The sequence below is a fragment of the Protopterus annectens genome, chromosome 7.part0 (assembly GCF_019279795.1).
Source record: "Protopterus annectens isolate FY-2018-M chromosome 7.part0, PAN1.0, whole genome shotgun sequence".
Taxonomy (NCBI): Eukaryota; Metazoa; Chordata; order Ceratodontiformes; family Protopteridae; genus Protopterus; species Protopterus annectens.
Genome location: NC_056739.1, coordinates 16442182 through 16468627, shown reverse-complemented (window position 1 = coordinate 16468627; position 26446 = coordinate 16442182). Strand labels below are relative to the sequence as shown.

General features: G+C 43.4%; 1 protein-coding gene across 1 annotated transcript in view; it reads left to right on the top strand.

Moving 5' to 3' along the window:
* The window catches only part of LOC122805771 (synaptonemal complex protein 1-like), a 5909626-nt gene that overhangs the window by 999148 nt on the left and 4884032 nt on the right, over positions 1-26446 (top strand). The window contains exon 5 of the mRNA XM_044076039.1: positions 16825-16886. Coding sequence (XP_043931974.1) covers positions 16825-16886 — 62 coding nt within the window. The remainder of the gene's footprint in view (positions 1-16824; positions 16887-26446) is intronic.

The following is a 26446-nucleotide window of genomic DNA, read 5'->3' as shown; positions in this document are numbered from 1 at the left end:
AAGAAGAGATTAAAGCTGGCTGGTAACCTGAGCCATTTCATCAACAGTAAATACGATATGAGGTTCTTCTATGCAGTATCTTCGAGCTTATGTTATACCCCCCCCCCCCCACAGGCTAAACAAATAGGAGTCATTTGTCATTGCCCAGACAGTGCATTGGATTCCATACAATTCAACTCCACCTGGAGAAAACAGTTTACGAAAGGTCATCTGAGTCCAACATGTTAAAAACATCTGATTACATATCGCAGCGGCTGCTTCCTTTGAGTGACTGTGTTCATTTTCAGTTTTAATTCCCAAAATGATGTCAGAAAAGAATTTGATCCATAGGGTTGCACGAACTGTACCAGTTACCAGACACACCAATTTCAACAAGAAAACTGTGTATTTTAAGGCGCTATTTACTTTTGTTCAGACAAAAAAAAGTTTACTAACAAGCAATAGTGTGGCGCTACAAAATGACCATTTCTCTAGCTATGATGTGCCAGTTGTGTTACATGCACTTGACAATTGTTCTGCCCAGTAGTTGTGCAGGAGGTGATTTTCAGTAGAATCTTGCTTCTTTTCATCATGTCACCCTTGGCTGGCTAAAACACTGTATTGAGGACATGTTCATTCAAGGCTGCAAATGGTTATTGCTGCAACAGATAAGCTAGACCCACTACCATGAACGTTTGCAGGTATAAAACATATGACGTTGCATCACTCAATTACTGCAGATGTTTGCAAAAATACTCTTCCATGAATCAGGCTTAAAACCTCTTCAGCCATTGAACAGGGATTCACAATAAATACTAGAAATACTACCTCTTTCGTGGTGAATGTTTTTAGATGTGGGGATTCTGTCTCTTTCAAAAACGTTGACCATCATTTAATCCAACAGCTGTATTCAGTAGGAATTTAACGGTGGTATCTCATATGTAGATTGCTTTAAGAAATGGTCAAAGAAAGAAACTACAACAAGTCAGTTGAAATATTCTCCTTGTTAATGTTAACACCTCCAGGAGATGTGTAAGCTGTGCCCCCACACATACGTTTGCAAAGTGGCTGCAAACTCTGGAATAACTTCAGATGATACACATATATATATATATATATATATATATATATATATATATATATATATATATATATCATAGGGTACGGATATCCATAGTTTATTCCTGGACTTTTAACCTGTGGCTCTTTTTCTCAGAACAGAATGCATTAAACATGTTGGGGAAAGCAAGAATGTATAAATAATCAGTGATTGTGCATGTATTTTGGTTTAATGATGAAAGCACGGAGTTAGAAGTACGAGCAGCTGTATGGCACTTGCAAGCCGATTTTCTCGTAAACTTTAAATATAAACCTGATACAACTCCACACTGAAAATTGTTGAGAAGGTACCTGACAAAGTTCAGGTACTTTTTCAACTTAATTTTTAACAGTGGAGCTAAAACTTTACTGCAAAGTTACTGGCACTTGTGGAAGGCACTTGCGTGAAACAGCATAGCTTTTCAAGCATCTCATAGAGCGTTCGGATGTAAGCACAAAGGCACCCTGAGAAGTTACTCGGGGTTAATTAGTTAAAGGTACCATCTGATGTTGTTAATCTTCATTCATTCCTTACTGATGGGTTATTGGTTCTGTCCTCGGAACTGAGCCGGCCATATATCAAGCTTGCATCAGACAAAAACTCTTGAGTCAAGGTCCTACCCAGAATGCTCTGCTCCCTGTTACCTCAGATCTCGTTTGCCACGTTGCTGTACAGCCGTGTCAAGCCACTCTCTTCAACTAAGTGTATAATTTTTTGAACGTTTATATATCGTTTCTACTTTAAAGTTTTTCAAACAGTTTCTTGTATTATTCTCCTACCCTATCATATCCTTAAGACTCTCTCCCTTCACTCTATTTCCCTTTATTACCCTTTTCTTACTTTTGAGGTAATTCTTCATTACCATCGTTGGTAATCCTTCTTCCTTCTCTCTTCTTACCCTTTTGGGTAGCCTTTCCTCTTCTTTTTGATACTGTTGTTCTTTTCCACGTCATTATGTCGGATAAGAAAAGTAGTGTTGGTTTTAAACAGTGTAAGGATTGCAGCCGTAAGTTACCACTTTCCGATGGCCATGACTTGGGTCTATTGTTCGAATGTCTCCCACCTTACTGTGGATTCCCCGTGTGGGATTTGTAGAAATTTTTCAACCAGGACTCTTAATGAGAGCAAAAACAAGTTAATCCTGAAAGGTCTTCTCAAATCTCCTTTCTGTGAGGCTATCTCTGGGTCGGAGTGCTCACCCCCTCCTGCTAAATCCCGTAAGAGGCGTTCTTCCTCTTCCTCATTGAAGTCGCTCACTTCATCTCCCTCTGGAGATCATAGCGAGTCAACTCAAGAAGGTGAAAATAACTACTACTTCGGTACTGCCACCTGTGACCCTTTCGGCTCCAGGCTTGGCAACGCCCCAGTTGATTCTTGCTCCAGCCATGTCCTCCTTATCGACACTGGCACTGGCATTCTCTGTACAGACAATTACAGCTCCAACAGTTCCATCGCAGCCCTTACTGGCACCGTCCATGCAGGTACAGTCCCCTTCGGCAGCGTTGGTACAATCCCCTTCGGCCCAGAGTATGACGTTACTGTCTTCCACAGTGCAGACACTTTCAGCACCAACATGCTCTTCGGTGCAGTCCTTTTCGGCACCATCATTGTTACCGGTGCAGACACTTTCCTCTATGGCACAGTACCCATCGGTGCAGACACTTTCGACTTCTATGGTGCTGACGTCATCGCAGACCACTTTAGACACCATTCTCTTCGGTGCAGACATGCTCGATTCTGGGCTCTGCGCCTCTTAAATTAGCAAGGACCAAGTACTCTCCTTCCTTGGATCCATTCGTTGGTAGCCAATTTAGTCCATTTCTAGAAAGGCCAGAATTGCCCTCAGGTTTCTCTATGAGGTCGACCAGGAAGACTCTCTGAGCAAGATGTGTTGCGGCTTGTTGACCAGTTGCTTGTGCCCAGAGGTCTCTCTCAACCATCGAAACCCACATTTCCTCCTTCAGGTGAACATATATCTCCTCAAACTTCCAACGTACACTCCTCCTTTGACTTCCACCCAAGTATCGAAGCCCATTACTCTGACAGCAGCTTCCCACCCTCCGACCCCAATAATGGATCTCACATTGGAACCAGAGTAGTCCTTGTGGCCCTCAGTGCACTGGGCATCGGACTCTTCTCAAGCCAGTGGCTGTGCCATGGGGGAGGGCATTCTTGGTTCCACGCCAATTTTTTCTGCGGCCCCCTCCAGGAATCCTCCCTCTCTCACACTTCACAGTCCTCTTGAGACACCTGGTCTGGGGCTTCCAGGCCATGGAGAGGGTGCTTGCCTCCACTGGCAAACCCCACATGTCTGAGTCCTCTCCCCGCTCTGTGCCACAACTCTCACAAGCCACAACCGCCGGATACCGGGCACAAGGGCCTCAGGTTTCTCCTCCTCAGCAGACCCCCTGTTTGCAGTCTTCCCCTGAACCTCCCACTGAGGAAGTACCCACAAAGCTTTGTGCAAGACAAAGCACATTGACTCCACTGAGGAGTCTTTGATCGAAGATACGGACTTTGATGGGGAAGGATCTCCATGGTCACCCTCTGATGAGGCGTCCTTTGGTGACATCCTTGAGATCCTTAGAGGGGTGACTGAAAGTCCTCTAATCCTTCCTCAGAGGAATCCGTGTTCCTGCAGGCCTTTCTTGCCCGGCCTCCTACCTCCTGGGTTACTCCACTGGCCAATAAGCTTGTCCAGCATGCATGGAAGGCTACTGACACCCTGGACGTGATACCGCTGAGGCCTGATAAAATCTTATCGCCCCCAGCTGAGCATCCCCATTGGTCACAAGGTCTTCCAGTAGATGCCATGGTGGCGGCGGCTGCAACTAAGAAAGACTTGGCGGAAGCAAGCCAAACTGTCCATCCACCCAACAAGGAGTCGCAGACGATAGATAGACTAGGGAAGCATGTGTTTGCTTCATCGACCTTCACCTTAAGGTCTTTGAACTATTTGGCACAATTTACGAGACTCCAGAGAGATCTTATCAACAAACTGTATGAAACCTTGGCAGGAGCTGTTTCTAATGAGGTCCATGACAACGTAGCTTCTCAGATAGCCACCCTAGAGTCCATTTCCAATTCTTCCATATGTCTTACTGCTCACGCAATGGAAGGAGCGGCTAGAGCAGCAGGAGCGGGCATAGTCACCAGACGACATGCCTGGATGTGCCTTTGCGGACTCCTTTAAGGCTTCCTTCATGAACGCCCCCATTGAGGTCGCTTCTTTGTTTGGCCCTAAAGTTAAAGATACGCTGGCAAGTTGCGAACAAGATGGCAAAACTCTATCTGCTGTTGGTGTCAGACACTCCACTCCACAACGATTCTAAGATGTGGCACAGGAAATCTCAGAGCTGTTTCCGTGATGCATGTGCCGAGTTCTCTCCTAGAAGCAGAGGAGGAAACTCCAATGGAAGACGCTCCTTGCGTGACAGAGGACGTCTGCGAAACCGGGGTTCCAGAGATCCTTTTTCTGGCCAACCCTATCAGCGCTCCTGAAGCATTGCCCGACTACTCGCCTCTGGAAGCGGTCGGGGTAGTTTTTCCTTGTACCCCGCTGCCTGGCGAAACATAACCACCAATTCTTGGATACAGTGAATAATATCCAGAGCCTATCGCATCTCCTTCCATCTTTGTCCATCCTCATCCAGAGTGTTACCCGACATTCCACCCAGTCAAAGGGAAGCAGCAGCACACGAAATCCAAAAGCTGATACAAAAAAGAGTCATCCAAACGGTTCCCCCGAATCAGATAGGATCCGTTTTTTACTCAAGGTTCTTTTTAGTGCCAAAAAAGACAGGGGACTGGAGACCAATTCTGGATCTCAGCAGCCTGAACAAATTTGTAAAAACAGAGAAATTCCGGATAGTCACGGTTCAGTCTGTCCTTCCTCTTCTGGAGGAAGATGATTGGATGTGCTCTGTAGATGTTCAAGATGCGTATTACCACATAAAAATGGACAAACATGCAAGAAGATACCTCTGCTTCTGCATAGGAGCCAGTCACTACCAATTTTGAGCACTGCCCTTCAGTCTCTCTACAGCCGCCATTGTGTTCAAATGCATGGCAGTGGTTATCGCTTACTTGCGACTTCAAAGATTCCAGGCATTTCCATATCTAGATGAATGGCTCCTCACCTCCCCCTCAAACGTCTACTGGAAGAAGCCCTCCACTACACTCTCCCCACAGCACAATGCATGGGAATTACTATAAACTGGGAAAAGTCCAGCATGACCCCAGCCCAGTCTTTGGAATTCATCGGGGTACTGTTGGACACAAGAAATTGCACAGCATCTCTTCTGGACCACAGGCTTCAAAGAATAAGGCAACAGGTTCAACCGCTGCTCTGTCACCACAAACCTCCCGCTCGATCTATACTCCAACTCTTGGGGTCAATGGCAGCCTCGATCACCATTGTTCCTCTAGCCAGATTCCACATGAGGCTCCTTCAGTGGTTACTTCTCACTCAGTGGTACCCTCTACAACATCCTTAGTCTTTTCAGATAAGTGCAACTCAGACATGCAAGCAAGACTTACTCTGGCAGACGTCTCGGAATCCCCAACAATGGTCTTGCCCCTTCAGCCCCCATCAGCTGAAAGCCACAGTGACCATAGACGCCTCCCTGATGGGGTGGGGGCTATGTCAGGGGAAACTCGGTCCAAGGCACCTGGTCAGATGCATATCATATCAGTGTCCTGGAACTGAGGATGGTGCTACTAGCGTTGCAAGCATTTCATTCCATCCTTCTGTTAGGGACTATTGCGATCCAGTCAGACAACATGTCAGTGGTCCGGTACATCAACAAGCAAGGGGGCACCAGATCTTACCCGTTATGCTGAGAGGCCTTGAGAATATGGCAATGGGCGATAGCTTCCAACCGCTTTCTAATTGCAATGCACATTCCCGGGAGCTCCAATGTGATAGCGGGCAAATTGAGTAGGTGCATTCTACAACCTCACGAGTGGTCCCTCAACCCTGTGATAACGGCAAAAGTCTTCAACCGCTGGGGCCAGCCTTGCTGCAATTTATTCACCTCCCCATCCATCTTCAAGTGCATCAACTATTTTGCCCTGATCTCCCCTCGGGGATAGTCACCAAGAGACACTCTAGTCCACGCTTGGCCCTCGGGTCTACTTTATGCTTATCCTCCCCTCCCAATTTCTGAAGAAAACACAGCAGTTGAAAAGCAAAGTGATCCTTATTGCTCCATATTGGCCTCAACAAGTCTGGTTCCCCTTCCTCTGGCCTCACCTGCTAGATCAACCGTGGATCCTCAATCCATCCCCAACGTTGATCTTCCATCCACAGGGTCTGACTCACTCCAATCTAACAACCCTGACAGCTTGGTTTCTCCACTTCCAATGATTGCCAGGCAGGAAAACCTCTCGTCCTCAGTGCACAATATTCTTATTGCATCTCATAAATTGTCCACCAGACTAATCTATCTCAGTAAATGGAGAATGTTTTCTCTATGGGCAGCGAATAAACAGACCCTTTGTCAGCCCTAGTCTTAGTGGTTTTGGATTACTTATCACACCTTTTCCACTCTGGGGTGTCTGCCTCTACTATTTTTGTGCATTTATCTGCCATTTCGAATTTCCACATTGGCTTTCAGGATTCTTCACTCATGTCACATAGACTCTGTAAAAGATTCTTGAAGGGGGTTCTTCACCTAAAAAACCCTTTAGAGAACCAGTACAACTTTGGGATTTGGCCTTGGTCCTGCAAGCCCTAACCAGCCCCCCCCCCCCTTTGAACCTGCGTCTTCATGTGATTTAAAATTTCCCTTGAGGAAAACTTTGTTTCTAATTGCAATCACATCGGCCAGACACTTGTCAGAACTTCAAGCCTTATGCTTCAAACCTTCCTATCTTATCTTCCATAAGGATAGGATATTACTGAGAACTATTTCTTCCTTTTTACCAAAAGTGGTGTCAGAGCGGTCTATCAGCCAATCTATTGACCTTCCAGTATTTTTTCCTAACCACTCTAACAGGGGAGAGTATTGCCTGCACTCCTTGGATGTTCATAGGCAAATACGATTTCATCTGGACAGAACGAAATCTAACTGTAAATCAGACCAACTCTTTCTGGCTTTATCTGGACCAAGATTAGGTCATCCTGTCTCAAATGTTACATTGGCTTCGTGGCTGAGAAATTGCATTACCTTTATCTACAACAAGAACAATGTCACCTTGCTTCACAGAGTGAAAGCACATTCTACAAGGTCTATGGCAACTTCAGCAGCTTTTCATGCTAAGGCTTCCCTTAATAATATTTGCTCAGCTGCGACTTGGGCCAAACCTCATACCTTTATTCTTCATTACAAATTGAATTTGGCCTCCAGAGGTAGAGCTTCTTTTGGCTCCATGGTGCTCAGGAATGTCCTTCCATGAGGGCCACCCAGGGATACAGGTAGCTGGGAACTGTGTCCCATCAGTAAGGAATGAACGAAGATTAACAACATCAGGTAAAGAAATTATGTCTTACCAGAATGTTCTATCTGTGTTGTTGATCTTCATTCATTCATTATTTTCCACCCTCCGTCCCCCCTCAGGAGGTTCCTGGCTGATCTAATATCTCCTTTATTGTAGGTCTGTTATGACCAGAGATGGTCTCTACTTTTGTCTATCAACTTGCAAACTTGATATATGGCCGGCTCGGTTCCGAGGATGGAACCGATACCCCATCAGTAATGAAGATCAACAACACAGATGTAATATTATGGTAAGACATAACTTTTTTTTTTTTTTGCTGAGGCCCCAGTGAAGGACCCCACCCCCATCCTGGGATTTGACAGTTGTGCTGCAAGGTTTGACCCAGAGTCCCTTTGAACCATCAGCTAACTCTGATTTAAAATTTTTATCTTGGAAAACTGCCTTTCTAGTGGCCATTACATTTGGGAGAGGAGTTTTTGAACTCTAGACTTTTTCTTCCATATCTCATCTTCCACAAAGACAGGGTTACCTTATGGACCAGTAGTCTATCTTCTTGCCTAAAGTAGCCTCAGAGACAAATATTAATCAAGCCATTAATTTGCCTGTTTTCTTTCCCAACATTGCTAATAAAGATGAATACATCCTTTATCTTTTTGATGTACATAAACAGCTCAGTTTTTTATCTCCGTAGAATAAAGATTTCCAAAAGTCAGAGCAATTGTTTGCCTTTTTCTCCCCCAACAAATTGGGTTCACTGATTTCTAAAATTACCTTAGCCAAATGGCTGATTGATTGCATTTCCTATGTTTACAGCCAGCGAGGTCTATCCCTATCGAGACCCCATAAAGCATACGCCATCATGTCTATGCCTACATCATCCGCTTTCTGGTCTAGAATTTCTATTGACGACATTTGTGCAGCAGCTACTTGGTCTAATGCTCATACTTTTATTGCTCACTACAGATTGGACTTGACTTCCAGAAGCAGGGCTGCCTTTGGTTCTGCAGTACTCCTGAATATCCTTCCATGAGGGCCATGCAGTGTTCATGTAGATGGGGACTCTGTCTCATCAGCTGAGGAACGAATAAAAAGAGCAGCATTAGATATTAAGGTCATGTACTCACTGTATCTATGCATCAGATATTAAGGTCATGTACTCACCGTAGCTATGCATCTGTGTTGTCCATTTTCATTCTTCCTAAACTCCCAACCATTCATCCTCCTCCTGTTTAGCTCCTGAAATGACTTTATGGGTGTTGTGGAACCTGTAATCTAGGTTTGAGCTTCTGTCTTTTCTTTAGCCTTCTTTTTATCTCAAGCTGAGGTTAGTTCCTTCTTTTGGTTATCAGGCAACTAACTCGATCTCAGGTATTGCAGGATGACAGGTGCATTATGATTAAACGGAGGAGCTTGAGAGTTGCATCCAAGAGTCTAGAAAATGCAGCCGAGCTGAATCCAAAGTTGGATTCGAGACCCATCAGTTGAAGTAAAATGAAAATGGACAACATGGATGCATAGTTATGGTGAGTACATATCTTCATTTATATTCACCGTGACAAATCAATTCCAGGTAGGGTCAAGGCTCGTTCTACAAGGACCTTGTCTTCTTGTGTGGCTCTTTGGAAAGGGTTGGATTCTAGAAGTATTCTAAAAGCAGCAGCATGGTCTTCTGTACTTACTTTAACAACACACTGTAAGCTGGATTTGTTCTCTAGGTCTTAGATAGACTTTGTTAGGACCATTGTCCATCGTCTCCTGGACCCTTCCACCTTCTAGATGTTCTAAGCTATGGTACTCTATTCATATAGCTTAAGCTATTGCAGCAATGATCAATATGAAAACATAGTATAGCTGTGTAAGTAAACTTGCCATAACTGTAGACGTTTAAATGATTATTGCTGCAGTAGCCCCTCCTTCCATCCCCTTGTTTTTTGCTGTGCTTTTTATGCTAGGATATGGACATGTGTTTTTGCTTTTCTTAACAATGGCCTCTCGGGGCTTAGCCACCTTCTTTCATATGGCATGAAGTCTCTGAAGGGGTTGGTGACCAAACTTATCTTTTAGTCAGCTCAGCTCAGCTCAAGCTGACTAATGGTATGTATATGTGGAGAGTGCACTTAAGTTTTACAAGCTGTCCAGCTTTTATATCCTGTGTGGGATATAACCCATTTAGCTTAGGCTACTGCAGCAGTGTTCATTCAAACATCTTATTAGGGTGAGTTTACTTATACAGCTGTGATTTCCTTTCTTTACTAACCAATGTTCGCTGACTATTGTCACTGGCACTCCTTTTCCACTTGCTAATAATCCTTTTCCTAACTAAACAGTATCTCTTTTTATCCATTTTGGATTTAGGTATTTTCCCTACTTCTCACCTTTGCTTCCATCTCTTTCTCCGTCTCTCTGGCTGTATGTCTTCACCTCTTAAGCCTAGATGTTAAGTTGTCTATCTCGCCTTCATTTTTGCTGGTTGGGATCGGAGCCGATTCTCGGCTCCGACTCGGCCATCTTCAGTAGCTCGAGAGCTGTTTACTGACTCGAGGCTACCCCTTATCCCATAATGCCTAGCGATAGCTACCCAGATCTCGTTTGCTGCTTCAGCTGTGAGGTGTCGTTTTTCTGGCTCAGGCTTGTATAGAGTTTTTTGTGTAATTTATTCACTAGAATTTAACTTCTCTAGTATTTTATTATTAGTGATAGTTTGTTTCTGTGATAGATTATTGTTTATCTTATAGTATCCCTCCTTTTGTAGAACTCGTTTGACTTGGAGAGTTCTCCCCCACCCCTTCCCCCCTCTTCTTCTTGTCAGGTTAGCCGTTTAAGTTTGAGGCTTTCCTTCTGCTTTTTTATTATAGGCTAGCTGTTTAAATTAGAGGCTTTCCTATTATCTTTCAAAAAAAAAAAAAACCTTTATCTATAGTCTTTCTAGTAGGTGTGTTTTTTGTAGTCTGAATATTTCTTCTTGTTATTGTTGTCATAATTGGTTTCTTTCTACTGTAAAGGATGTCAAAGGAATCCAAGGTTTCTGGGTTCAAGAAGTGTGACTCGTGCTGCCAGAAAATGTCTCTGACAGATGGGCACACTTCTTGCGTCTATTGTTTAGGCGCTGTGCACCTGCAGGACTCTTGTTCTGTTTGCCATGCCTTTAGTCCAAGAGTCCTGCAGGAGCGTAAGAATAAGCTGATTCTTAGGGGTCTTTTAAAACCCCAGGATTCACTGGCCAAGAGCTCACAGCCAGTGAAATCCCCTAAATCCACTAAGCCGTCAGCTGCAAGTTCAGAGCCGTCTTCGGTTCAGGATTTACCTTCTACATCTGTTCCGGCTGCCACCAACAAGACAATCTCCCCATTGGCTCCATCAGAGACTTCGGAGCTGTCGTGGAGCCACAAGAGGCTGAGGTCCCCTTCACTAGAGTCGGTGGATTCGGCTCCTCGGTCTCCTTTACTTCAGAGCGAGCGTAGTCACCGATCCTCTCACTCCTCTCGATCCTCTAGGCTGTCGAATCATGATGTGGATAGAGTGGTCAGTAGGTTGCTAAAGTTGCAGGTACTAGCTAAATTGTTGTCCAGCCCTCCTCAACAGGTATCGGCTCTGTTCACTTCTCTCGATGTTCCTCCTCCGACTCCAATGAGTTCGGAGCCGGAGTTCATTGGGGTTCGAGTAGTGGAACCGTCGGCTCCGATAACTCTATCTCCTTCGGTTCCGACGTAGGCTCCGATTCCCTCGGTGGTACCTTCCATCGAGGGACCTGGGCGCTGGGGCTCCCTCGTCGGCTCCGAGGGGGCGAGTGGCATCGGACCCTTGTCCTACCCCGTTCTCCCTCTCAGAGCTTCGGCGCAGGTGAGCTCGGCTCCAACATCGGCCTCGGAGCCGTCCCCCTCAGTGCGGAGAAAGATTCCTATTTCTTTGGAACCAGAGCTTTCTCTGCATCATGACAGGGACGCCTTTGATGTCATGCAGAGTGTGCTGTCCTCTGAGTCAACTCCACTTTCGGCTCCACCGGCTCCGTCCCCTGTAGTGCTTCTGCTAACCTCTGCTCCTCCTCCAGACCCCAAGTATAGGGAACCGATGCTCCAGGACACCCCATTGGGTGTTTCCTCCTCTTCTGAGGCCTCTCCTAATAACTCAGAAGAGCCCCCTCGGAAGACAAATTGTAAGAGGAAGCACATTGACTCCCCCAAGTCTGTCACTTCTGATACAGACTTAGATGATTTGGAAGGGTCCCCGAGATCCACCTCTGTAGATGTTTCCTTTTCGGACATCCTAAAAATGCTTAAGCAGAGGGGGAACTGGAATCCCCTAGCCCCTACTGAGGATGAGTCTGTATTTCTGGATGCCTTTGGTTCCCAACCTTCCACCTCCTGGGTGTCTCCGCCTTTCGATCGACTTATGACAGTGGTGGCTCGAAAGACTTGGTCAGCTCTGGATACAGTGTAACCAACTCCGAGGAGACCTAGTAAATTCATTACAGCACCCCAGGATAAGCAGTTCCTTTCGAAAGGTGTCCCTGTTGATGCTATGGTGGTAGCAGCAGCCACAAAAAAAGAGTTAGCGGAGACCTCTTCATCTGTCCATCCCCCTAACAAGGAGTCTAGGATGATGGACAGATACAAGAAGCAAATGTTCGCTTCAGCAACCTTCTCTATGAGGTCACTGAACTACCCATGTCATTTTAATTAACTTCAAAGGGATCTCCTTAAAGAGCTCGGAGATACCCTCCAAGATTCAACAGCTGAGGGAGCACAAGCCAAGGTAGCTTCCCAGCTAGCGACGCTTAATTCTGTTGTTAACTCCTCCATGAGGTTAATTTCCTATGCAGCCGATGGGGCGAGTAGAGCTGCAGGTACCGGGGTGGCCCTTAGGAGGCATGTGTGGATGCGGCTGTGTAACTTTGCAAAACCCTTTTGAGCGTCCTTCACCAAAACTCCCTTTGATGGTTCATTTCTTTTTGGACCACAGGTGAAAGACACTTTGACTAGGTGTGAGCAAGAAGGCAAGACTCTCTCTCTGCCGTGGGAGTCCGCTTTTCCACTCCCTCTAGACCTTACCCCAAGGGTCAGAAGAGTGGGAAGAAAGAACCACCAGCACCATGGGATCTAAACTTTGTGTTGTCTACCTTGATCCTTCTTCCCTTTGAACCTGCATAACGTGGAAACAACCTTCTTGATAGCCATAATGTCTTCTAGATGGGTATCAGAACTTCAAGATTTATCAGTACATCCCCCTTGCATGATTTTTCACTAAGATAGAGTCTCCCTGAGAACTAATCCTTCATTCCTCCTGAAAGTATGTTCAGAAATTAAAATCCATTGACTTTCCTGTTTTTTTCCCAAACTACAGCAACAAGTCATAGTACAAATTACACCAATTGTACGTTTCTACCTCTATAGAACAAAGGAGTTCAGGAAATCAGAACAACTGTTTGTATCTTTTTCAGATAAAAAGAAGGGCACCCCCATATCAAAGGTCACGCTTTCCAAGTGGCTTACTGATTGTATAACTTTCACATACAGATCTCAAACTAGAGAACTTCCAGGAAAAATAAAAGGCCACTTCACAAGAGCTATAGCAACCTCATTGGCCTTTCAGGCAAGGCTACACATGTATTCAATTTGTGCAGTAGTAACATTGGTAATGCCTCATACCTTTATCACTCATTACAAAGTTGATTTGGCCTCCAGGAACAGGGCCTCTCTTGGGTCCAGTGTTCTGAAGAGTATATTCCCTTGAGCCACCCAAGAAAGAAGGTGCTAGGGACGCTGTTCCAACCAGCAATTAATGAAGGCGAGATAGGGCAACATAAAATTAAGAAGTTATGTACTCACCATAACATACCATGTTTGTTGTCCATCTCGCCTTCATTCTTGTGTCCCACTCTCCTTCCCCCAGCCTTAGCTTCTGGAGGATCGAGAGGTTTATTGCTAATTGGAACTTGATGTTCTCTGAATCTCTTCCTTAGTTCTTTTATTGGACATGGTTATATGTTTAGGGGTAGTAGTTATAGTATCTGCAACCAAGATCTGGGATATCTTCCCTGAACATGATGGGATTAGGCTATAGCCACGAGCCGGTGGAAGCTCTCGAGCTTTTGTATAGGCCGAGTCAGAACCAATTCTCGGTTCTGAACATTACCAGCAATGAATGAAGGCGAGATGGACAACAAACATGGAATGTTATGGTGAGTACATAACTTCTTATTTTGTTAATAATAAAAAATTAAATTCTTTTAAAATTAATATATCTTGTACAGTGTACATTGGGCACTACTCATTTTATTGTTTGTAATGTCCCTGGTGTGTTCTACAATTCTATTAATCTCCTGGTGGTTTTTCCTACATAAAACCCCGGACATGCAGTACAGGTTGCAACATATACAACCATCTTAGTTTTGGAATTACAGCATCTGGGACATTGCAGATTCCTGGGTTTCCTGCTATGGCTACATATGGACCATCATTTATGAACTTGCAACAACTGCAAGCCCACATTTGTTCATCTTAGATCTATAAATTTTGGGTCTCATTTAATTTTGGATTTCCAGCGGTTTCTTGAGATATTTCTTCCCCTACTATGTACTACTTTGGTTTTATAACCCAGTTTTGATTTCAAATCAACATCAAATACTCCTTCCTAAATCATAGTGAGTGTATTAGCTGACACATTGAACAGAACAAGCTTAAAGCCTTACAAATGGTCCTTCAATCCAACAGTGGCAGCTTTGGTTTTCCATCACTGGTATCAGCCTTGCTGCACCCACTTTGCTTTATGCATGAACAAGTACAGGAGTTATTTTGCCTTGATCCCACCACAGGGACAGTGACCAAGGGATGCTGTAGTCCACAGTTGGCCCTGGGATCTTCTTTATGCATTCTCCTCATTACCCTTAATGAAAAAAATCATCACAAAGCAAGAAAGATGCAAGACCAGAGTGATCTTCATTGCTGTCTTCTGGCCTCAACAAACATGGTTACCTTTCCTGTGGCCTCTACTAGTACATCCCCCATGGATGTTGGATCAGTATCCCAGTTTCTTGCCTCATGTGGCTTGATTAACTTCTCAAAACCAGAAATCCATGAAACTAATCATTTGGTTCCTCCAGTTCTGACTTTATCCAGAAACGTCAAGCTTCCAGCATCAGTTGTTCTTATTATCTCAGCCTCCCAGAAACAATCCACTAAAATGATTTATCATATCAAATGGAAAAGGTTTTCCATAAATAGACTATGTCAAAAGGAATAGATCCATTTTCTTCTTCCATCCCTTCTATACTGGAGTTTCTGTCTGAGTTTCCATTTTCTGCACTGTCAAAGTGCAAATGTCTGCAGTCTCCAATTTCCACATAGGTCAGAATGACACCTCCACAGTATCACCAAAAGTTGCTGAGCCTTTTTGAGGGATACACTTCTGCAACTGCCAATCAGAAACCCAGTCTTTCCATGGGATATTACTGTTTGGACCCAGGCATTAACTCAACCTCCCTTTGAACCAGCAGCATCAGCAGATTTGAAGTTCCTGTCTTAGAAGGCATTTTTTTTCTTGTGGTTCTTTTATCTGCCAGAAAATTTTCAGAGTTACAGGCCACTTTTTGCAACCCTCCTTACTTGACTTTCCACAAAAACAGAGTTTCCTTAAGGGCTAACACATCTTTTCTTCCTAAGGTGGCATCTGAAACAAATTTAAACCACCTACCAGTGTTTTTCCCAGATTCTCCAACAAAGGTGAATATGCTCTGTATATGTTGGATGTTCATCGCCAACTCAGATTTTATCATCATAGAACAAAACACTTTAGGAAGTCTGATCAATTGTTCATTGCTTTGCCCAGTTTTCATTTAGAAAAGGCAGTTTCTAAGGTTACTCTTTCAAAATGGTTATCAGATTGTATTTCCATTGTATACACTAAAAAGGTCCTATCCCTGCAAACAAAGCCCAAAGCTCATTCCATGAAAAGACTTGCCATTGATGATGGTTGTGCTGCTATAACCTATTATAAATTGGATGCAGAATGTAGATCATGTTCCTACTTTGGTTCCACCATTCTCAGGAACTTCATTGATACCACCCAAGTAAAACCAGCTTGGGAATCTGTCCTATGTGTTGAACTGGACAAAAATAGACAGCATCGGATACAAAGGTTATGCACTTACCATAACAAAAAATCCATGTCCTGCCCCCTTCCAAATTATCATCTTTGGACTTAACAAATGGATCTCACTTGCACCCTGTCTGTGAGCAGTCCTATCAGACTATGATCCTCTCCTAGATGTTTCCTCTCAAGTGAATAAGATTGAAAGGGCTATTATACCTCTAAATTGTCTAATTGGTGGGGCAAACGCAATATGAGGTGCTAAGATGTTGTGGAGGGAATTATGATTAGAGGAGGAGTCAGAGCCCTGAATCCTTGAAGCTTCAGAGATGATTCATAGGTCCGATCCAGTCGGATCTGCCAACCCATGCATTGAACCGAATGATAATCATACATTGAAAATTTATCATTATTGTAAGTTCATATACTTTTGTTTATATATCCTTTACCATCCTTTAGATCCTTAATAGCATATCAGTCAGCTTGGCAGTGACTAACAGAGTCCTTGAATGGTGATATCATTGTCTAGATTAAATATATTGGTTCTTGCTATTATTTAAGTTTCTTTCCATTTTGTTTCTTTCCATGCTTGTTTTTTCTCCTCTTTTGGGAAAAAACAGAGGAGTCTTGGGCCTTCAGCCTGGTTTATTGAAGGTCCTCTGGTAATTGTGACTGAACTGCTGAGAATACTTCATCAGAATACTACTTCCTAAGAAAAAAAAAAACATTTTTAAGAAGTGCGCCTCACTGGCAGACCAATCATTGAAAGTTTGGAATTGCAGTTGGTACTTTCACAACTTATCTTTCTCCATTTGGGCATGCAGGAATCGGTTTCTTTTCAGATACTTCCTCTTCTGACAGAATTCAGACAAATGTAAGTCTGTCTTTGTCTAAAAATTGTAAACAAGACTCTGTGAACAAAATTATTTAAAAAATCAGAATGGTATTGCTGGAATTTTTAATTCCCTGTTGTTTCAAGGTAACTTGCTACTGTCATTTGATTTAAAATATAAGAAGATTTTTTTATTAAATGAATCCATAAATAACTGATTTGGTTTGGAGGGAAAATATACCTTGCTCTTTCTCAGTATATGCAGGAAACATTGTTTGATTAAATGGCGGCATGCTATCTAATTAATCAGTTTTATTAATACTCATTAGAAAAAATATTTTGCATTATATTTTGATATAGTTTGTAAGAAAGTATTTTTTTTCATCAGAGGAGTTGCTGGAACTGAGAAAATGCAGTGAATGCCAACTTGAAGAGCTGGGGGAGGCCTTGGTAAGTTTGAATATATTTTTTATTTATTTTGACAGAAAATAAAGCATTTTAGAAGTAACCAAATTTAGTGAGAATTTTTAACTGTATCTCTTTTTTTGTGAAGTCTCTAAGTAATATAAAACATTTGAAGTCTTGAGAAATTAATTTGTTGATGCAGGGGCTCTCACTATGATATGGAATATTTTCCATCTCATGTTTTCTGCTGTTTCAAAAGTATTTTAAGATGTTTTGCGATGCAGTGTACTTACGTTTATATTTACAATTTGCATAGATGCATCTAGCCAAGTTGTAACAGCATTTGAGAGATGTTAATTATCTGACCACGCAATCTCGTCCATATTGGATGGCTATTGCTGGATGATAATGACATTTTGCTGCTTCCTGCAGTTCCCCTTCACTGCTATGCGAAATCTAAAACAGAAAAGCTCATCATATGGCTGAGGCTGGCTTTTAGAACAGCCTCTGTTGTATAAGAATTTTACAATTAAAAATTGATTGAACCCTTTCATTTAATTTTGCCGTTATGAATAATTAGTTATTGTTGTTGATCATTCCCACTGCTGCAGTAGCCTTTAGGCTACATGGGTTGTGTCTTGCTTAAAGTGATTTGTTGCTTTTCTTACCTCCGTGGTTGTTTTATGATTGTATTGCCTCCTTGTGTGGTTTTGTGTTAATTGTTTTATGATTTGCAGTCATTTTCCTTTTTTCTGTTATTGTTGATTGTGTGATGCTCTGCCTCTATGTAATTCTCTGTGGAATGCTCGCTGACCTTTAGTGTTATGTTAATCATTCCACTAAAGCTGTTAGGTTCAGTGCATATAAGCAGTTGTGATGAGTGGGGTGTTATAGCAGTGCTGTCCAAGTTATTGGTTTTACTTCTGATGTTGGTATTTTAAATATATATATATATATATATATATATATATATATATATATATATATATATATATATGTGTGTGTGTGTGTGTGTGTGTGTGTATACATATATATATATATATATATATATACATACACGCACACATATATATACAGAAATAACTGGTGACTGCAGTACTTTCATTTTATGGTCACACTTACTGTTAACACTTTTGGTTTACAGCAGCACACTGCTGTTTTTTGTCAATGTTTTGTGTGGTAGTATATCTGTGGGTAAAGTGTTTTTATTTGGAATGTAGAGGAGGAAGTTAGTGAATAGTATAGGGCTGTTTGAAAATTAGCGATGTATATGAAATCAAAAATGAGCACAACAATAATACTCATAGAAGTTGTGTCATACACTGTTACACACACACACACACACACACACACACACACACAGTTGCTCTTGGGCAAAATAGTAAAATTTGGTGCATTGTTTGTTTTAGTTCTTCTGTATGTAATATGAACTGTTTTTTTTTTTTTTTTTAATCTAACGAATGTGTAGTACAGAACTGTAGGATAGGCATGTAGAGCAGTTTGAGGAAACAAAGTCTTATTCTTGAAACTATTTGGAGGGGTGCAAGAGAGAGGGTAGAATAATGATAGTGCCAGGAGTAGATCATGGAGCTAGATTGTGTTGTGCGCATAAGAGTCCCATATTAAGTATGCAAGAGTAATTGATATGCCCTTAAGAATATTATGTTAAAGTGTGTGCATGCGCGCGTGTGCATAAACCCAGTCAGGGAAGATTCTACAATATTCTGAAAATTTAAGAAGTATGTGTAGCACAAGTAACGTAGATACCTGATGACAAAACTTAAATGGACAACTGTTTCCACAGAAGCAAAACAAACCATTCTTGCCATTTGTAAAAATGACCTGCAACAAGCATGAGGCTACCAGGAATACAACACACAGATACAACCGGTTTCACCATTGCACAAACTTAACGGTAACTCCTTGAAAAGTAGTGTCATATAAGATAATAAGAGAACCAGTGCAATGTTTATTAGCTTACAAAACTGAATCTGAATGTCTTTACATTGTTTTTATCCTGTTAGAGATGAACCCAGGAAAAATAAGAGCCAGTCTCTGTGGGCAAAAAATCTGCCGTACTCCAATATTTCCAGCAGTACTCTAGCAATGTTAACCTAACATGACATCATGCTGGGGGCAGAGTTTTAGAGAAAAATTAGTTTCAGAATGCCAGTGGAAGCTCTGCCTTGACTGTTTCAACTAGGAAATAAATAATTCTATCAAAGAAAGCACACATAACATTGACCACTGCAGTAAATAATAGTGATATTGCAAAACAAAAACAGAGCACTTAAAAATCTGTAACAAATCATTGTAAGATGCAATAACCAGCCAGCTTACAAATGGTCTTGTCCCTCTGCTCCCACACCTTCACTCTGCTGATTGGACAGACATGAAGAGGTAGAATCTACAGTAAGAGTGGAGAAACTTCAGTACTTTTTTGCCGCCTCATGAAAAATCAGCTCAGTGTCTTCACAGTAATAGCAGCCAGCCTTTAGTGTCATTCTGGTGGATAAGTCCCATTTAGGGAACCTTTCACACAGAATTTTTATCTTATATCCATCTGTCTGTCTATATATGAATATGAAAAATTTACACTTTATTTTATTAGCAGGTTTGCCCCTTTAAGACACCCAGTACCTTTCCTATATTATAAGTTTCCTGTCAGCGACCACTATTTTTAGCTTTGGCTAATATGGGGACTGTTCCAGTGCGAAAATGTACAAGCTTGTGTAAGCTTTATTTTATGTCAATATTTAGTGTGGGGGAGTGTTTGTTTGGGCAGGAACTACTATGGGATATTTTAGTGCTTACATTCACTATGTAACAACTTACCTGACATTTTGGAAACATATCTTCAGAATGACTCATTCCCGTGAAGCTTACAACACAAGAAGCATCCTCCTCAGTCATGGCATGGATACTTACCCCCCACACCTGCTGGTCCAACTCCCATTGCTCCTAGAAAGACAAAAATAATACTTAACAAAGAGCACCTTGCTGACTTAGTGGGCTTGGGCTATGGCTCATCGAGTGGTGGGTGACTCTGCAGTGGCAAGCAGCCGTTTCTCAGACCACTCACTTATTTCTATGGCTTCCCCTGTTATGTTCTTTTCAGTCAGCATTAACTGAGGTCAGACACATGTCCCATTCAGCTGTTCACTTGTCAGAACAGGGTGTGGGAGAACCATCTTTCTTAAGACTCGGACACACACTGGGGATGTTGCTTGACATGGCTGGGGGAAGAGACATCTGGATGGGATAGAAATGTCTTCTCTGAGTCAGCTGTCAAGGATACCTATATAGAAAACACAAAAGATTAAACATTGTTCATCAGAAGGTATGTTGTCTATTAAAATAGATGATTTTCTTACTTTAACCAGAATGAATGAGGTGCTTTTATGGAAACAAATGGATATTCCCCAGAACTGTGGAGATATTATGATATGCTTCAAGTAAATAGACTTCATTCTATGCCTTTTCCTTCCTCCACTTGTTCCAGCCTTGGAAGATGTATTTAATGCTAGCTGTAGCAACCCTGATTTACTACCTTCATTCCCCAAAAAGGCAGATAGGCTTTATAAAGTTTCTCAAGCTGACAAGCATTTATTTTCTCACCTTAGGTCAGATTCTCCTGCCATTTCCACATATTTGCCAGGTGCAAACAGGCTATTGGTGTCCTCCAACCCTTCGCATGTGGACAAACAGGAGGAGGTATTGGACAGATTTGGTAAGATCATTTTTTCTTCTTCTACACTGGTGTATAGAATTCTTAACTAGCAGATCCCTATGAGGAAGTTTGTGCTTTTGTGTATAGACATTTTTTTTTAACATGTTTCCAGTTATGAAACACAAAATCCACTGGAGTCACCACACGGAGATAGTCACTGGTAATGGAAGCTTCTTTATTTGGAACAAAAACACACAAGCGCTTTCACGTAGCTATACTACGCTTCTTCAGGTGTAATGAAACATTAATAGATACAACCTTTTATACAAAGGATTTTTGGCGCTCAAACTAACTAATTAAACACTAATTATATAATTACTAACAATCAATCTCTCACTGCATGTCCTTGTTTAAAGGGACAATACTAGAAAGGTAAGAACAAATAAAACAGTTTAAAAACATTTAAAACCATTTGGAGAACATTTAAAAAATCTTTTGGCAAGATTGCCTAAGACAAACTATATAAGCAAAAGTAAAAATAAAACAAAGCAATAAAGCCTATCAAAGTGGCTATATAAGCCAACTAAGCTCCTCATTTTACAATACTAAAAAGCTGTACAGATTCATGGTCAAAGCACAAAGCATGAGGCAGAAAACGGTGTTTTCAAATAAAAACATACCATGTTTCTATTTATAAATACATCTAAGACGTATTCCATGACTCCTAATGGAGTCGCTAACTAAACACATACTCAATGCCTCTGTGTATAGACTCCGGTGAACAAACAAACCCTGTATGCTCTCTTGCATCAAAGATATGATATGAAAAAATCTATGACACAGGCAAAGTTAAATGCAAACAATGCGGCAACTGACAGTCCAAGAATGAAAAACAACAAAGTATTGTTGCTGTTAAAATGTGCAGAGCGTACATTAATTCCATGTGGCTGATAGCATATTCACAAACGTCTACACCAAAACAATATCAACTAGTGCTGGCGGTAATCACAGCTACAAATGTGCCCTATTCTTACCTGATAACTCACATGAAAAACGCTTACAACATTCACATAATCACCAAAGCTAGATCAAGGACAGTCACATATAAGAAAAGCGATCACATATGAGACGGTAACCCACAATACTGTCCGGTCCAAAAGACTTTGCTAATACCACCAAGAAAACAGAAAACAGTCCGGTAATCAGAAATGTCCTACTGACAACTGCGGCTGGCTGATACAGAAGATGCAATCTGACAAGCATCTATTATCGCAATGTGAAACAACTACATTAAAGCAATTCCGACAGAAATCAGCCCCATCAAACATCAAAAACCTACAAACCTATGTTACGAGATCAGCAGTTAAAAGCTAAGGCAGGGGGTACAAAAAGTATATAATAAAGAACAACAAACAGATTACATACAGCAACCCACTCACCTCTGCTAAATACAGGCACTAGGAAGTTTCAAAGAACAACCAAGACAGGTGTTCAAACCACTTCCGTTCTACAAGAAACCAAAAAATTCAAAGTCCGTCAAAGACCAGGACCCAGGCAACTACTCAGGGATCCAAGAGCTTAGCTATAACTAAACATATAAAGTACAAGGTAAAAGATGAAAACACCTCATGTAATATACATGCTGAAACTAAATAGGAACAGTTAACATGATACATTAAAGAGCTGATGGACACAGCTGTAATAACACTACAAACGTCCATCCTCATCCTGAGAATGAACATACACTAAGAACCAAGGTACCAAAAGTGCAGCAGTGCTGAACAAAGTTAAAAAAGGAATAATGCATTATGCACTAACTAAGGTATCTGGTCAAGCATACCAAAGGATGAAACCAAAGTGAATGTCAAAAAACCACTCTTTGGCATGTTAATACCCATAGTATCAGACCACAGAATCCCCTAGTATTGTATGCAAACCATAATACTAGTATGCAAATTTGAATAACTGAAAGCACTCCAAAAAATTAGTCTATAACAGACTAGCATTGTACCTATGAAGGCCAAGCATAAGGCATAATAAATAAAGGAGAGTGACTTTGAGGCAAAAACACAGTCCACTTATAAATAGAAGAACTCTATATAACCAGATCTGGATGGAGTGAGACTAATGGGAAATCAGGCATAAAAACAGGTCTAAAAGACATAAACAGTACACAAACCAAACATCAAGACATGTGTGTCTATTTCACAACTTCCTGCTATTAAGAACAGGTTTAACTGATACGTATTGATTAATGCCTGGGTATATGTTATGTGATCCTATCTCGCCTACATTCTGACTGATGGGTTCGGAGCCGATCCCTCGGCTCCGACTCGGCACGCTTATGCCAAAGAGCGAAGTCTCTTATTGGCTGAGCTTATTATATCCCAGGATGCACCACTACCAGTCCCCCAGATCTCGTTTGCCGCTTCCCTGCGAAGACGTGGTCTCGAGCTGGCTGGGCTGAGTAGTTATTATTAACTAACTTTTCTGTCAGTTTTTTGCTGTTTTTTGTCACAAAAGCTGTTTTAATGGCTAACGCTCTTATTGTGTGTGTTTGGATTGTGAAAACTTGTTGTGTGTGATTGGGTTGAGTTTGATTTCGGCCCCCCTTCATCCAGGGCCTTCCTGGTCTGTCAACCCTTTTTAAAACTTTACAGGGTTTCAGAGTTCCCTGTCATTTACAGGAAGTGTTTGCGTTAAGCTATAACTGTAAGCCTATTTTTTAGGTTTGTCATCAGTAAATCTATAGTTGTTTACTTTCCTGTCAAAGTTACTGAATTGTTTAATATAATGTCTCAAACTCCTAGGCCTTGGGCTTAAAAAATGTTCGAAATGTGGTTTCAAAATGTCTATCACAGACGATCATTCGCTCTGTGTATATTGTTTAGGGGCAAAACACTTGCAGGAGTCATGCAGCGTATGTCACGCTTTTTCCTCAAGGGTCCTCCAGGAGAGGAAAAATAAATTGATTCTTAAGGGTTAATTAAACCTTCCTTTGAAGAAGCCTTGGCATCCTCTCCTTCTCCGGCTAAAAGAAAAGGCGTCGGTTCCGACCAGTCCGTCGGATCCGACCGCCAAGAGACATAGGCAGGCCTCTCCTTCGGCTCCAAAGACTTGGGCCGAGGTCGAACGGTCTGCCTCGATGCCACCAGTATCGACTCCTCTGGCTTGGAGCCGATGGCTGGGGCATCGAGAGGCGGGTCACCTTCGCCGGCTCCGCTGCTCGGAGCCGACAAGGTGCCCGCTCAGACACTTCCTCCTCGGCGAAGTCCACCTCGGCACCGATGGAATCTGGTGTGTGTATTCCTCGGCGCCGATACTCATCGAGTCGCCTCGGAGCCGGTCCCCTAGCCCTTTGGGGCCGATGGAGAGGCCTTCTCGAACCCGTTCTGTTTCCTCTCGGTCTTGAGAATGTCAGATTCTGATATAGACAGGGTGCTCCAAAGACTGTTCCAGTCCCCAGTCTTCCAAAAATTTGTTTCGGTTCCGACCCAGTTGGCTTGAGCCGATGACCTTGGCCCACCCATTGCCATTCCTCCTCCGACTGCTTGGCTCCGTCGGAGCAGGTGCTGTTGGAGCCGGTGGAGATCTCAGGGTCGGCTCCGACCCTTACTCCAACCCGGCCTTCGGGTCCGAGTTTGGTCTGGACTTCTTCGGCTGGACCCGGGGTGATGTTTGGGACCTATGCTTTCGGTTCCGAGCCTCCCCTCGGTGCTTGCTGCGGGACTTCCGTCGGCTATCACGGCTCGGAGACCGGACACTCCCAGGATTCTGGGGTCCGGCTTTCAGGGCCATGAGGAGTGCCTTGGCCAAGTCCTCTTGCCATCTCTCCGGCTTTACCGGCACCTTCCTGGGCGTGGAGACTGGGTCTTTGGCAGTTCCCTGTCCGTAGCCAGCGGAGCCCGAGGCCTGAGGTTACCCCAGTGGGGTTCCCCTCCTCCTGAGGGTTCTTCGAGTTGTCTTGGAGGAACCCCAAGGAAGAGATCGTGCAAGAGGAAGCACGTGGACTCCCCCGAGTCTATTACATCAGACACTGATATGGATGATGCAGAGGGGTCCCAGTCGTCCTCGGATGATGTCTCATTTGCAGACATCTTAGAGATCCTCAAACAACGAGGCTGGATATCCAAACCCCCTCTGCGGACGAATCAGTGCTCCTCAAGGCCTTTGGGGCTCAGCCCTCCGCCTCCTGGGTGTCTCCGCCCGACGAGCTTCTGGATTTAGTTTGTCGAAGGGCGAGGGAACATCCAGAAACCGTGGATCCAGTCCCTTCTCGTCCAAATAAATTTTTGTCTGCTCCCCCAGAGAAGGACTTCCTTACTAAAGGCGTGGCTGTAGATGCCATGGTGGTGGCATCTGCTACACAACAGGACGTGGCAGAGGCTTCAACGTCCGTCCATCCTCCTAATAAGGAGTCTAGGAGTATGGACAGGTGCAGGAAGCGCACCCTGACTTCAGCGGCCTTTACTTTAAGGTCTCTGAATTATTTGGCACATTTTACGAGGCTTCAGAGGGATCTGGTCAAGGAGTTGTCAGATTCCTCTCGGGTAACCTACCTGAGCAGCTAGCCCAGTCGGTTAGCTCTCAGTTGGCTATCCTTACGTCAATTTCTAACTCGTCCATGAGGCTCATTTCCTATGCGGCCGAAGGGCGGTAGAGCGGCAGGCACAGGCGTGGCTCTCGTGACAAGCCTGGCTCCGCTTGTGTCAATTTGCGGAGGCCTTCAAGTCTTCCTTCGCCGACGCTCCCTTTGATGGGTCCTCATTGTTTGGACCCAAGGTGAAAGACACCCTTACCCGCTGTGAGCAAGAGGGAAAAACTTTATCTGCCGTAGGTGCCCGTTATTCCACTCCCTTTCGGCCTTACCCCAAGGCTAAAGGAGGGCGGAAAATGTGGTTCCGCAAATCTCGCAAGTTTTTCTCCCAACAGCAGGAAGATTCCCCGTCCAGAGGCAGAGGACGGGGAAATTTTTCAGGCAGACGCCGTCCCAGAGGCGGCAGAGGGCCCCGCAGTTCTGGAGACCGCGAGTCCTTTCGTGGCTCTTCAGCCTCCCACACGTCATGAGGGATTGCCCGGCTGTGCTGCTCCGGAGCCAGTCGGGTGTCGTTTTGCCAAGCACCTAAAAGCCTGGGAGTCAATCACTCAGGACAGATGGGTGCTTCGGATCATTGCCGGAGGTTACGCCATCCCATTCACATACTCACCCCCACCGTCCAAAAGAATCCCGGACCCACCACCCAGTCAAAGGGAAATAGCAGCCGCAGAAGCTTTAAAGCTGCTAGAAAAAGGAGTCATCCAACCGGTCCCCACAGACCAGATCGGATCAGGAAATTACTCCAGGTTCTTTTAGTGCCAAAAAAGACAGGGGACCTGAGGCCAATATTGGATCTCAGCAGACTGAACCAATCCGTCACGAAATCCAAATTCCGAATGGTCACGTTACAATCCATTCTCCCATTGTTGGAGAAGGATGTTTGGATGTGCTCCATAGACCTCAAGGACGCCTATTATCACATACCGATACATCAGGCGTCCAGAAGGTATCTGCGCTTCAGCCTGGGAGTCAGTCATTACCAATTTTGCGCTCTGCCCTTTGGTCTCACCACAGCCCCCAGGGTGTTCACCAAGTGTTTGGCAGTAGTGACGGCTCACCTGAGAAGTCTTGGATTCCAAGTGTTTCCCTACCTCGACGACTGGCTCCTGACTGCCACCACCAGGCATCTACTAATGGACAACCTCAAAGCCACCATCTCCTGGGTGTTTCCTGGGGATTACATTCAATTGGTCAAAGTCTGTCTTGCTGCCCTCTCAACGCATAAAGTTTATAGGAGCAGAGATAGACTCAAGATTGATGCGCGTCTTTCTTCCTGCCGAAAGGATCCGAACTTTACAGGGCCAAGTTCAGGCTCTAATCTCGAGATCCAAAGCCCCA